The sequence below is a fragment of the Tiliqua scincoides genome, chromosome 4, assembly GCF_035046505.1.
Source record: "Tiliqua scincoides isolate rTilSci1 chromosome 4, rTilSci1.hap2, whole genome shotgun sequence".
Lineage (NCBI taxonomy): Eukaryota > Metazoa > Chordata > Lepidosauria > Squamata > Scincidae > Tiliqua > Tiliqua scincoides.
The window spans coordinates 172,881,854-172,895,854 of record NC_089824.1 but is presented as its reverse complement, the minus strand read 5'-3'; the positions used below and the strand labels follow the sequence as shown (position 1 = coordinate 172,895,854).

Below are 14,001 nucleotides of genomic sequence, written 5' to 3'. Positions count from 1 at the left end.
CTATTGGCCAATACTAAGAATCTCCACATACAAAACAGTCGTCCCCCCCCCCCATATGTTCATGTTGAAATGCGCTCCTGGTAACACTTACTTAGTGCATGTTATGAAACAGCCTGCCTCCTGTACCCTTTGGGCTATACAAAGACTGTATCCTGCATGCTGTCCATACCTTGCAACCCTCACATGCATGTACTCCATAGTGAAATCCTGATGCCTTGTCACCACAGACTCTGCACTCTACATTCAGACTTCCTGAAGTTGCTTCATCACAACCCATCTGGAGTTGATCTGACAGAGAAGGAGAAGAACTCTGGGAAAGATCTAGAGGGAAATACAATGGAAATTCTTTACATTTCTGTATTGCAACAGTATACAGCCAGGCACACTACAATTCTACAGCAGAACCTCTTCATTTTCCATGTACATTCCCCTGGCAAAATCAAACAGTTTGTACTTCTAGACTGCTGAATTTTAGAGAGCTCTGGCGTCGGCCTGAATTTTGCATCACTGAGTACAATGCTGATATAACAGTTATCTAATCCATTGCTTGTGGGATGTATGCAAATTCCTTGTTTGTTCATGTCCAGAATGGACAAGGAACAAGGACTAATTTCAATCTCTCCATTCAGATAAACTTGCAACACTATTGCATTAGAGCCCACAAATACAATGATATTTAAGTAGTTCACCCCAACACTCCGGTACATTGCTAAATAATGTAATTTAGAATGGAATTTCTTGCCACTGCAACTATATGTGGGGAAGTCTTTATGGCTAGATTACACCAACTGTATTAGAAAGCCTAGCTGTTCAGCAAAGAAAGTTAGTTTTGCATGGCATAGTATATTTCCAGAACTCAGACTCCTGTCTGAAAAATCAAGTAACCCTTATAGCACATAAAATTAGCTGGTCTAGATGACATATGAGCAATATATGAAATCGGTTTTATCTGCAGTTGCTGAGAAAAAGGTAATCTTGGACATGCCAAAGAGAAAGAAATATAAGAGTATACAATTATTGCAACAGCCCTAACCCAGTCAAATCAAAAGCATCTCACAGGAATGTAATAGGCTAAAAAAAAATCACACATTCTAGATTTAGGATATATGAGATTTCGCTTCTGCAGTATTTTAAGCATAATTCATATATAATTAATGCTTGAAACCTTCTCACTCCAAACAATACTGCAATATTTTCCATCATGGAATAATTATATTTGTTCAAGATAGGCATCAGCTACTTACAGGAAACCTGGGCTCACACACTCCCTTCTCCTTTTCCCTTAAATTTCAACTCTAATTAGAAGTAAACCGCTGCATCTGAATGCAGCAAAATACAATTTGTCCATTCACCAGGATTCCAAACCAAGTCCAGATTCTGATCATAGGATAAGATGACTATCTTCCTATGGGTTAAAGTCAAAACTAGTTGAAGAGCTTATTCTGCCCTATGCAAAGCTAACCATTCATTTATTTATTTTTAAGTTTCTGGTGTGTTTGCCTTTCCAACCTACCTGTGTAACTGACAGAAGGTGCTGAATTATCTGGTCCTTCATTTGGGTCTGAGGCTCCACTTATTGCTGTCAATACCTCTTCCTCTTCCTCCTCCTCTTCCCTGACTTCAGGTACTTCCTCCTTTGGCTGTTCCATAGCTGATTACCACCCTTCAGTGCCAAGACTGCAGTCCCTGTCATAGCTCCAGCATCATCCACGTCTGTTTGGAAATGGGCCTCTATCTGGCTGTTCCTGCTAGCCTGCAGGGAAAAAATGGGAAACATTAAAAGCGGTTGGTAACTATCTCAGGTGGTGCAATAGAGCTATCCCACTACCACTAGGCAATGATGAATAAACAGGGCTTGGCACAGTCTGTACAGCAAAAGGGGAGGGCAGAGGCTGCACCCATCATTAGGCAAAAAAAGGGGGGAACCTCCAATCAGGTACCTTAAGAAAAGATTTATTTACAACAGGTTTTAGTTGGTCCACTGCATTTCAGCATGTGTCCTCCTCAAAAGTACTATGAAATGGAACAATTTTTAAAAGGAGAGTGAAAGCAAGATAAGAATTTGCAATCAGTTTATCACTGGGAGATCCCGTTAACCTCTGAACTGTCAACAGGCGCAGAACTAGAGATGTAAAATTTACGGAAATTTTGAAGCTTGGAAAAAAAACCCAGTTTTTTGCTGTTTTTTCAGAAAAACACAAATTTTCAGAAAAATTGAAAAAATGCTACATTAGCACTTTTTTTCTTTTTCAGACCGAAAGTTATTCTGTTACTTTAGGAACATAAAATATGACTGTGGACAATTTGACTTGGCATAAAATTATCACAACTAGCGTATTAAAAATAGAGTGTATCCAAACAATTATTACAAACAGCATTTCCTTTTTTTTATAATATTTGTAATAATAACAAATGGAGCAACAAACTCCTGAGCTGTTTACTAGTTTATGTGGAACAGACAAAAAACCTCCACAAAACAATATTAAAACTCCAGAAGTAATAATTATTCATATTTCCTCTCCACAGTATTAAATAAAAATAAAAACCCATTCTTATAAAAAGAATTGAAGGGGTAAGTGTATAGAAGGGTGTGGGACTAAGTTTCAATGAATGGGCATGAAATTTAATCAGAATCATTTTCTGAGCTGTAATGATCAGTATCAGTTTCAGTCTCTGCTTCTGCAGCTATTCTGTTGTGTCTGTCATTATCACAGTTATTATGGACTTCTAAAAATTGAAGGTTCGCCCGGATTGAAATAAGCTTCTCTACCCTTTCATATGTCAGTTTATTTCTTGATTTAGTGTGTTTCCAAACATAGACCAGATTCTTTCACATGCTGCAGAAGATGGAGGAATCTGAAGAAGGCGAGAAGAGGAGACAGAGGCTGTGATGTGCAAAGACCTTGCCACCATGTTGCAGGAGGAATATGTTCGGCAGAATCCCAGACTGCATTCCTGGACCAAATCCCTGAAGATGTTCTATATTCTGTAACAACTGAAAGTACCTTCCCAACATCAAGTTCTAAATGTGATGCTTGTTTTGTAATCCAGTCAAATGTAGTAACAGTGCTATCATCACTTCTATTTCCACCTTTGAATCTTGGATCCAGCAGATTTGCAGCAGCATGAACTGGATGGCAACAAAATTCTACCCTTTTTTAAATAAACTCTTTTGCTTTACTTTCTTCTATAGTTGTAAGTGGAGATATACTGAGATTTCAAAAAAGTTGTTTTTATCTTGGTCGTTAGATAAGGAATTTCTGACAAAACTGCACTATCTGATTCAGATGCAGTTATTGCTGTAGCAATTAGTTTTAGAATCTTCAGGGAATTTTGCAGCTGAACCCAGAAGACATCCTGATCAAGAACAGTGTTTCTCACACTCCTGGGTACTTTAAGATCTTCAACTATTACTGTTTCTTGAAGAGGTTTTTCAGTAAACTTTCAAATGAGATCACCACTCCAGCCCACCGAGTTTTACTACAGAGCTTTAGGGTCAGTATTTTATTCTTTGCATTTTTTTCTACTTGCTTCTTCTTGTAAACTGCAGCTACAATATGAGTACCTTTTACATGTTTTATAATTTATTTTGCTCATCTATAGATCATTTGAAGGGTGTTGTTTCATTAATATCATTAAGAAGCAAGTTGAGCCCATGAGATGCACATCCTATTGCAGTAATATGTGGATACTTATGATCTCCCATGCTTCATATTGCTGGCATTGTCAGTCAGCAAAGCAAATACTTTAACACTCCCAATTTTCTGTAGGACTTCACATATTGATATACTCTGCAGTATGTCTGTTTTCTCCTGTTTCAATGCTTTTGTAAAAAACTGGTTAAGGTGTTATAATAAAATTTAAAATTCCTTCTCCTCTCACATTTGTCCATCCATCTGTAAGTAGTGCAAAACACAGTGCTTCATTAATTTTTCCTTGCACAGATTCCATTACATGTTCATATTCCAACTCTAAAAGAGGCTTGCTCAAAGAATGTCTGCCGGGCAAATGGTATGATGGTCTTAGTAATTTCAAAGCTTCCTGCCAGTATATATTTTCAGGTGTTCCAGAAGAATATATTACTCTTGCAAGAGCTTGATCAATTTTTTCCTGATCTTCAGGTGTCATCTTGTCTACAAATGAAGTTATTGAATAATTTTTGGATGCAGCTGTCTTCAGTATCTGTTCACTTGAAAATGCTGCTGATGGGACAACACCACTTTGGGTTGCTGCTAATGTTACAGATGGAGTAGAAAGAGGACTTCTTGAACAAGAACATTGAGAAAAACTATGTGCATTTTCATCATTGTGGTCCTCTTCACTTAGATCCATGAAGGATTTTTTAACATCTACAGGAAACTTGTTACATACTAGAATGTGTTTTGTCATCCTGGTAGCATTCATCTGACAATATTTGCACATCACATTTTTCTTCTCAGAAGAACTTGTAATGTGAAAATGCCTCCATAAGCTAGATCGGGGTGCCCAAACCCTGGCCCTGGGAGCACATGTGGCCCTCGAGGCCTCTCAATGCAGCCCTCAGGGAGCCCTCAGTCTCCAATGAGCCTTTGGCCCTCCGGAGATTTGTTGGAGCCCGCATTGGCCCAACGCAACTGCTCTCAGCATGAGGGCGACTGTTTGACCTCTTGCGTGAGCTGTGGGATGAGGGCTTCCTCCACTGCTTGCTGTTTCACGTCTGTGATGCAGTAGCAGCAGCAAAGGAAACTTCATTCATTCATATAAGTTCATCTTTAATATATTCATTTATGTAAACTTATGTTAATTTATTCAAATTTTAAATGTAAATTAATTCTTTTATTCACCAGTCCCCGACACAATGTCAGAGAGATGATCTGGCCCTCCTGCCAAAAACTTTGGACACCCTTGTGCTAGATGTTGGTCTCACCATTTTCCTGAGGGGAGTAGGAAAGAAAAATAACACAGGCCAACACACATTTTGCCTCCTTAAACGTTACACCAATTCCTGGGTATGTTGGGGGGGCCTATTCAAAAAATGGCATCCGTCTGGCCCTATCACGTCTAGTTTTGGAGATATAGTATAACCTATATGGTTCAAGCAGCTTCCTCTTGAGGAAGCCTACACCATGGCTTTTTTCCAATTTTTCGGAAAGAAACAAAAAGGCTTCAGGAAAAAAGTGGGGGGGGAACCGTTTTTTCCCCAAATTTTTCCGGGCCTTCACATCTCTACATAGAACTCATTATTTGGAAGGGGGGGGGGAAAAAAGAGAAAACCCTTTCCTCCACATAAAGTGTGGAGCTGCTGGGCAACGGAAGACAGTTTATCACATAGTGCTAAACTCTGACTGCTTTTCTACAGAATGAAGTGAGCATTTTTTATATTTCTGCACCCGAGTAACCTTCCTTCTTAAGTCCAGTGAACATAATATTTCCCGTGTATTTATGAAAAGTCCCTGGCCTTCTTTGGAAATGGCTTTCATTAACAACAAGCATATTTGTTCTGTGATCACACCAGCACAATTTCCAGTCACCACAATTGTGAAAATTGCTACCAACCAGATTCCTTGAGTACCCAGTTCATACATTGTGCTTTTCCATGTGAAGATTTGTCTAGCAATAGTCAAGGTTGCTTACCTGTACATAAAACACACTGTATGATCTCGTACTCAGAGAAATGTTCCTCTAACTATATGTACTTAAAAAAAGAAAAAAGTACTATGATTTAATACAATGAAGTCACTGAGGTTGCTGTCTGAAACAAAGATCAGCAGGAGAGGGGGCTTTTTAACCTTTTTCCCTCAAGCAGTTTTATCTTGAAAGCCCCTCCCCCCCCATGAAGCTGCTGGGGAAGAGCATCTAAGGATGACTTTCAGCAAAAAAAGGACCGGAGAAGAAAGCATTAAAAAGGCTATGCTTGTGTGTGGAGGAGTTCACCATACTGATGTTCAAACTGCAATCTCAGTGGCTGCACTAAATAATTTTTAAAGCGAAAGAAGACCCTATCCACCCTCCATTTTTACACCTAATTCATTCAGAAGTGTCTTGATTTTCATACTTTAAAAATATTATTTCCCATACTTGATGGTTTTAGGCAATCAAGGAGCTGAAATTGTGCAACCACTGAACTTTTCTCCTGTACAAAGAAATGCTTGAGTGTTGGTTGTAAGTGTAGTCTGGAAGCTGCCCTCAATTCTCTACCCTCTGTTTTTGTTTTTCAATAGCCAACATCATCAGGAAACAAGAGATTGACACAAAGGGGCTCCACCAAGCTAAACTATTCCCACAGACTGTTGCATTTTGCCTCTGTAACTCTCTCTAAATTTCATGCCATTAATCTCTGCTGAGTCCAGGCTTTTCTCAACAGACACCTTGTAGAACTATAAACTTGCCAGTGTAGATTCAGTGCCAGAAGCATTTAATGGATGGATTAGGCTTTGCTGGAGGTGGGAAATCTTACACAGGGCACCTCAAGAAAATGTACACACACTTTATAATATCAAATTTATTATGCTATAATTCACACATACTATATAATACACACATATACTACATATGGTGTACACAGAAGCAGTTGCTTGACCCAATTAAATAATTAGACCAAATGCTCAAAATGTTCCCCATTGGTAAAGGTGTTTGAAAATGGTGTTATTTACCTTACTCAGAAGTCAGCCTATTCTGTTTAGTAACACTTGGGCTGAAATCCTATCATACTTACTGGAAACAAACACCTCTACCTATTGGTATTTATATACCACTGACACAGTTGACTATTGAAGCAGATATTGTATATACAAGCTCTATTTTATACATGACTATTTCCAAAGCAGCTTGACATCAAATGAGGGACTGTATGTTTGTAAAAATGAAGAAGGTAGCAGAAAAGGACACTGTGTGAGGATGGAACATTTCCCCAAACTGACACTCTGATTACTGGGCCAGTTGGGCCACACACTTTATTTCATTCATAAGATTTAATGAAGCCAGCACAGGATGCAAAAATACTGGGCTGCTTCATGACGAAAGGCACACTGCACCTGACAGACGCCAAAGGCTGTATTTCAGACTCAACCATACAACCGGCTGGCAAGAAGAAAGTAGCATGACTGCTATTTGCTAGAGCAAACTCCAGACTCAGCTGAAATCATACCACTTTCCATCATACGTGAACTCTTTCAGCATTTTCTGTTCATTTATTTTTATTCAACATGTTATAACCAATCCCCAGCTAGCTGCCAAAACAATTTTGAATGCCTTCTTACTGCTCTAAGCAGGTGTTAAGCCTCATCCAACCACAACGACCAACAGCAACAAGTTCTGGAGTACATCCCTGTTATTTTCTTCATCTTTCCTACAGGAGATCTAGTCATCTTACTGTTGCCCCACCTAGTTGTGCATCCTCTATTTCCTGTGCAGAGCAAGAAATACGAACACAATACAGTTAGGGGGGAAAATGCCTACCATATCCGAAGACATTTTTAAAAAGCCATGATATACAGCTTATTATGCTATTTTAATTTTTTTGCCTCCCCCAATGGCCAGTGCTGCAGAAGGTCAGTTGAAAACCCCCATTCAGCCTGCAGCAGCATGATCGTGGGGATCATGTCACTGCCTTTGCTCCTCCCCCGCAACAACTTACCCCAATTCCCAAACTCTTGAAGAGTTTGGGAACCGTTGCTATATATTGTGTACTGTTTGCCACATTTTTGCCTTTCCACAACACTGTTTTTACTTCTATTTATACTGCTTGTTGGCCTGAATTACTGAATTGTCCCAACCGTTTTTATTTTCTGTATGTTGTATGCTTTTACTGTTTCAGGTTTGTTTTTATGAAAAACTTTGTAAGCCACCTTGGGCATTTCCCTTAGCAACAGAAAGTCTGGATATAAGTTTTACACACACACACACACACACACACACACACACACACACACACACACAGTCTTCAAGGTCAAGAGCTAGGTCTCACCTCAAAAGCTAATCTGCAACATAGGACCCATTTTCAAGAGCCCAATGAACAAGCAGGGAAGCAAATGAATGACCATAGTCCCTTTTCTTTGTACCCAGTGGAACATAAGTCACATTTCCTAGTTAACCTACTCATTTGTTTCCCTATTACAGAAAAAACTTTTCTAGTACAAGCGTGACAAGGGCCAGTTTCTAGCAACCAGCTCACATTACCCTGTTGTCTGTTATCTTGAAGAGCCCTTGCACAATTTCTCTTCCCAGGAAACACACATCATATCACAGTGCTGTTGTTCCAGAGACTTGGACAGAAGAACAGCTGTTGCTGTTACTGTGGCCCATGAAACAACTTTGTGGCACTGAGCCTAGGCCTTAATACAGAGATGCATGTACCACAAAATACCACCTTCTGCAATCAATAACTGCCCTTCTTTCTAGAGCCCTCCGAGTTGAGAATCAAAGAACCAAGCAAGTTGCAGAAATGAAATTGCTCAAAGGGGAAAGGTCAAAATAACAAACATTCTATAATACTGTCATAAGAGAATGGGGGGAGGAATCTTAATATGCATAATCAATACCTGACAGAAACTCTGCTGATGGCAGAGCACATCACACACTAAGTTCCTGCTCCTTGTGTAAAGGCAGCTCAGCTGACAAGTTATCCATTTCATTATATCTCACCCAATGCCATTCCATAGCCAAATGATTTTGTAAAGGGAAACTGGGCAGGAGGTCTGGTCTAGAGGGTATCACCAGTTCGAGGCCACCGGCACCGTGTGACCTTGGAGCAGCTGACAAGCTGAAGCCGAGCAATTCCATCTGCTCTGAGCGTGGGAGGATGGAGGCCAGAATGTGAAGCCAGATCGGATTGAAGCACCTTGAATGTAGTAGTTCTTGAAAGAAAGAACCTTCTTTGAAATTGTAAAAATCCCTATTTAAAATAGGGATTTAGATAAAGCCTGCCTATGTAAACCGCCTTGAATAAAGTCTTGAATAAAGACCAAGAAAGGCGGTATATAAATACCTGTTAATAATAATAATAATAATAATAATAATAATAATAATAATATTATTATTATTATTATAAACTGCACCACATGATTTTAAATTAAACTGCTTTGCATCACTTCCTGCTCCTATGATTAGCTACACCCCAAATTGCTAAACCAAGAACTAAGGCAGGTATTTAAACACACACATACACTCCTTTATTTGCAAGTGCTCTGCCATGCAACATTCTGAGGATTATCCCTTCAATTCCTACAGTAGAACCTCACCTTAAGAAATCCATCTTTAAATTTGTTTTTCTTACATCTGTATCCCCCACCATCATGAAAAATACAGTACATATAGTTGTACCTTTCACTAAATTGTACTAGAAACATTTATCATTTTGTGGCAAGAAACAGAAAGTGAAAGTCACTGGCAGTTCTGCTCCTTGTACCCTCAACGCATACTGTTTTGCTTAGATATAGCCAGGCAAATTAAATGCCAAAGTTTGTTTTTAAGAGTTATTTATATTTTAAGAGACAATATTGTGGATGAATTTTGAGACAAGCTGAGAATTTATATGCTTCTATTTATTAATGAAGTAGGACAATTTTACTGAGAGTGGGTATAATCAAGAAGTCATCTCCTTTTACAGTTCATGAAATAAGAGCCAGAGGGGAAAATATTATTTAGTTAGATATTGACTTTCTAGAGTAAAGGTTTCTCCCCTGCCAACCAATACTCCAACATTAAAGATAGCTGTGTATGTGAACAAAAATTAGGAGTCCAATGACTTCATAATAACAGCTCATTTGGTGCAAATCTTTTTGCCTCAAGGCTCAGTTTTGCCCATCTTTTCCCTGCAAGTTCTGAACAGTAAAGCTTGACATTAGGAAGGTGCCTTCTACCTCAGTACTGTTTACAGTGTTGCATCTCTCCAGAATTTTCAGATAGGGGCTTCCCCAGGCCTACCTGAAGATGCCAGGGATTGAACCTGGGGTGTTCTGCGTTTTCTATCATATAAATACAGCCAATGATGTATACTTTCTACAGCTTTGTAGAGACCTGAGGAAAATGCAGGTTTTGAAAACTACATTTGGAGCCAGTGAGGGGGGGAAAAAAAGTACATAGAAATCTTTAGTAAGTTTAGTTTCCTTCACACACATTCCTCAATCAGAGCTTGTAGAAACTGAACATTACTGCCTTTACACAGAAGTCAGTGGGAGAAGGTTGCTCTGGTTGGCTGCACCCTGCTGTTTTTATTCTCACAAAAACTCACAGCATCAAATAGTTATCACTTCTTCTTCGTAAATGAAACAACAGAGCTCTGAACATTTATTTTCCTCACTGTCTCCAAGTGCAATTTTCAAACAATACAAAAAGTAATCATACAAGAATGTGTATGTATAAAACCCCCATGTTTCTAAGAGTGCCTATAAGAGACAAATCTGGAGAGCCTTCTTAACTGAAAAATTCTGGTACCTTGAGGACATACAGCATGCACATACATATGTTGGGGGTGTATATATACATTACTTACCTGTAGATGTGCACATACATAAGCGCTTACCCCTTTCTGTGCTCTGTAATACCTCTTTGCATGGATCTATTTTTGGGGCCAGGAGGAAGTGCCTTGCCAGCTTCTGGCTCTACCTCCCACATTAATTTTTCATTTACAGTGGGACTATGCAAAAAAGTGAGAAAAATAATATGGCCTGCTTTTAAATAAGTGGAGAGTGCTTCCCTTTAGCATCTTATAGACACTGAGACCCCATTCACACAGACTGTTATCCTTGGCCCTTTCCCACACACTTGAACTGTAGGAAATGGCACACACAGAGGAAAAACTATTCACTGTAGTTTGAGAGTAATGAGCTGAATCTTTAAAAAAAAAACCTAAATAAGATGAATACAGGACCTTCAGGAAGTGCATCTGGTGGAGGTTTTGAGAGCTGAGATGAAACCAGGCATGAAAAAGCTGTACTAAGATAAACACAAACACAGCCACATTACCTAACCTCCAATAAGACTTTTTTTAAAATCTCTAAAACCAAATCAGAGCAATGAGTCCTAGATGTTTCATTTGAAAACCAAATCAGAGCAATGAGTGCACATGTTCCCTTTGTTCACAGTACACTAGTGTCTCAATATAATGATGGCACATTGCCCAAAATGTTTCTCCAGAGGCCAGTACTCTACTCCTTTAGGCAAGCTCAAAACAATATTAAAGCTCACTGCTTAACCAGGCCAAACATAGTTCACTCACTATGACAAGGAAAGCATAGCATGTGCACGGACCATTTTAAACAGGTTACAACCCAACCCTAACCTGCACTGTATCCAGTGCAGGTTAGGAGGCGGCTGGAGATCTCCTTAGAGTAAGGAAATATATTTCACCTTACCCTTGGTTAAGCCCCCAGCCACCCCATGGGTCTTCTTGGATCCATGCCAGTTATATAGCTGGGGTAAGTCTGAAAAGCTGGTGTAACACCAAACTGGCCGGGGGGGGGGGGGCTTAGGATATGGTGAAGGCCTGCTCCACTGATCCACCCCCATCCTGAGCCTAATCCACTCCATTCTGCCCTCCCGCACCCAGAAACACCCTCTCCCCGCCATCTTCCCCACGCTCCTGTGCCTCTCAGCACAACCTTACCTGTGCTGGCCAGCAATGCTAGCTCATGAGTAGTCGCAAACGTGCTTTACAGCATGTTTGCAACAGTTGGAGCCAGCATAGGGGCAGCTGTGCCAACTAAACCAGCAGTTAGGATTGCACTGTTAATCTTCTGTGCAACACAGCACAAGTTAAATCCTCTAGACCAGGGGTGCCCAAACCCCGGTCCGGGGGCCACTTGCAGCCCTCAGGGATTCCCAATCTGGCCCACAGGGAGCCCTCAGTCTCCAATGAGACTCTGGCCCTCCAGAGACTTGCTGGAGCCCACACTGACCAAAGCAACTGCTCTCAGCCTGAGGGCAACTGTCTGACCTCTCACATGAGCTGTGGGACGAGGGCTCACTCCATTGCTTGGTGTTTCACGTCTGTGATACAGCAGCAGCAGTGAAGGCTGGCCTTGCTTTGTGCAAGGTCTTTTATAGGCCTTGAGCTACTGCAAGACCTTCCTTCATTCATATAAATTCCATCTCTAATATATTCATTTATGTAAATTTATTCAAATTTGAAATGTAAATTAACTTTTTCGGCCCCTGACACAGTGTCAGAGAGATTATGCGGCCCTCCTGCCAAAAAGTTTGGACATCCCTGCTCTAGATGTCTGGCATTTGTCACAATCCTGAAATTCATCCAAAGTGATATCCCAAGAGACTTTACAAAGAAGGCAGCATCAATGCCAAAGTTTTGCAGTTGGACTACATTTAACACAAGAGAGGCCCATTTTAAGCTTAAATTATTAATCCATCATTTATGGGCAATTTTGCTACACAGTAAAAATGCTACACTGCACAAAGCACACACAAAGCACACTACACAAAGTCCTGGAACGTGCTGGAATCCCTAGCATGTATGCACTGCTGAAACAGACGCCTGTGTTGGCTCGGTCATGTCGTGAGAATGGATGATGGCCGGATCCCAAAGGATCTCCTCTATGGAGAACTCGTGCAAGGAAAGCGCCCTACAGGTAGACCACAGCTGCGATACAAGGACATCTGCAAGAGGGATCTGAAGGCCTTAGGAGTGGACCTCAACAAGTGGGAAACCCTGGCCTCTGAGCGGCCCGCTTGGAGGCAGGCTGTGCAGCATGGCCTTTCCCAGTTTGAAGAGACACTTGGCCAACAGTCTGAGGCTAAGAGGCAAAGAAGGAAGGCCCATAGCCAGGGAGACAGACCAGGGACAGACTGCACTTGCTCCCGTTGTGGAAGGGATTGTCACTCCCGAATTGGCCTTTTCAGCCACACTAGACAATGTTCCAAAACCACCTTTCAGAGCGCGATACCATAGTCTCTCAAGACTGAAGGTTGCCAACTCTAACTCTACACAAAGCATAAGAACTGCCATCTAAAACCAGTTTTCATAAAGATCCCTAGAGAGTCGGAAATTACTAACTTAGGTTAGTTAAGGATTGACAACTTAAAAATTAAGGTATTATTGTTTCAAAATTAAAGACATTGGTTTAGCATAGTGGCTAAGAGATTGAGCTGCAAATCAGAACTTCACCAGTTACAAACTCACTACGACATAAATTCACTAGGTGGCCTTAGGCAAGCCACTCCCCCTCTGCCTCAGCTCTCCAGTTTCAATATACAGTGGTGCCTCGCATAACGAAAGTAATCCGTTCCGCAAGTCCTTTCGTTATGCGAGTTTTTCATTTTGCGAAGCACGTTTTCCCATCGGAATGCATTTAAATTTATTTAATGCGTTCCTATGTGCAAGAAAAGTCAGAACAAAGTCAAATTTGGTTTACAAAGTGTTTATTAAGTGCTCTTTAAAGGCATACATACTGTACAGAGGATTTCAAAAAGGGGGGGATGCTGAGTGGGGAGCTTGAAGGCTGTAATCCTGTGCACACTTTCCTGGGAGTAAGCACAATGGGACTTACTTCTGAGGAGACACGCACAGGATTGTGCTCTAAGCTGGGGAGGACAGAGCAGCTGCACTCAATTGCTTGCTTTTGCCGTGATCATGGGGGGAAACGTGAAGGAAATGGGGCAGTAAGCGGGTGAATGAGCGATGGGGGGGATGCTGAGTGGGGAGTTTGAAGGCTGTAATCCTGTGCAAACTTTCCTGGGAGCAAGCACAATGGGACTTACTTACATAAAGATCCTCCCCTTACTAGGGTGGACGGGATCATAAACTGACATAAAGATCCGCCCCCTACTAGGGTGAAAGGGATCATAAACTGACATGAAGATCCGCCCCTTACTAGGGTGAACAGGATCATAAACTGACATGAAGATCCGCCCCCTACTAGGGTGAACGGGATCATAAACTGACATGAAGATCCGCCCCTTACTAGGGCGAACAGGATCATAAACTGACATGAAGATCCGCCCCCTACTAGGGTGAACGGGATCATAAACTGACATGAAGATCTGCCCCTTACTAGGGTGAACGGGATC

General features: G+C 40.9%; 1 protein-coding gene across 2 annotated transcripts in view; it reads right to left on the bottom strand.

Moving 5' to 3' along the window:
* Nucleotides 1-14,001, bottom strand: part of PPARD (peroxisome proliferator activated receptor delta) — a 63,395-nt gene that overhangs the window by 19,026 nt on the left and 30,368 nt on the right. For both annotated transcript variants that reach the window (XM_066623566.1, XM_066623567.1), the window contains 2 exons: nucleotides 1,514-1,753; nucleotides 170-321 (listed from right to left, as the gene is read on the bottom strand). In XM_066623566.1, the coding sequence (XP_066479663.1) occupies nucleotides 170-321; nucleotides 1,514-1,649 (288 nt within the window). In that variant the 5' untranslated portion in view covers nucleotides 1,650-1,753. The remainder of the gene's footprint in view (nucleotides 1-169; nucleotides 322-1,513; nucleotides 1,754-14,001) is intronic.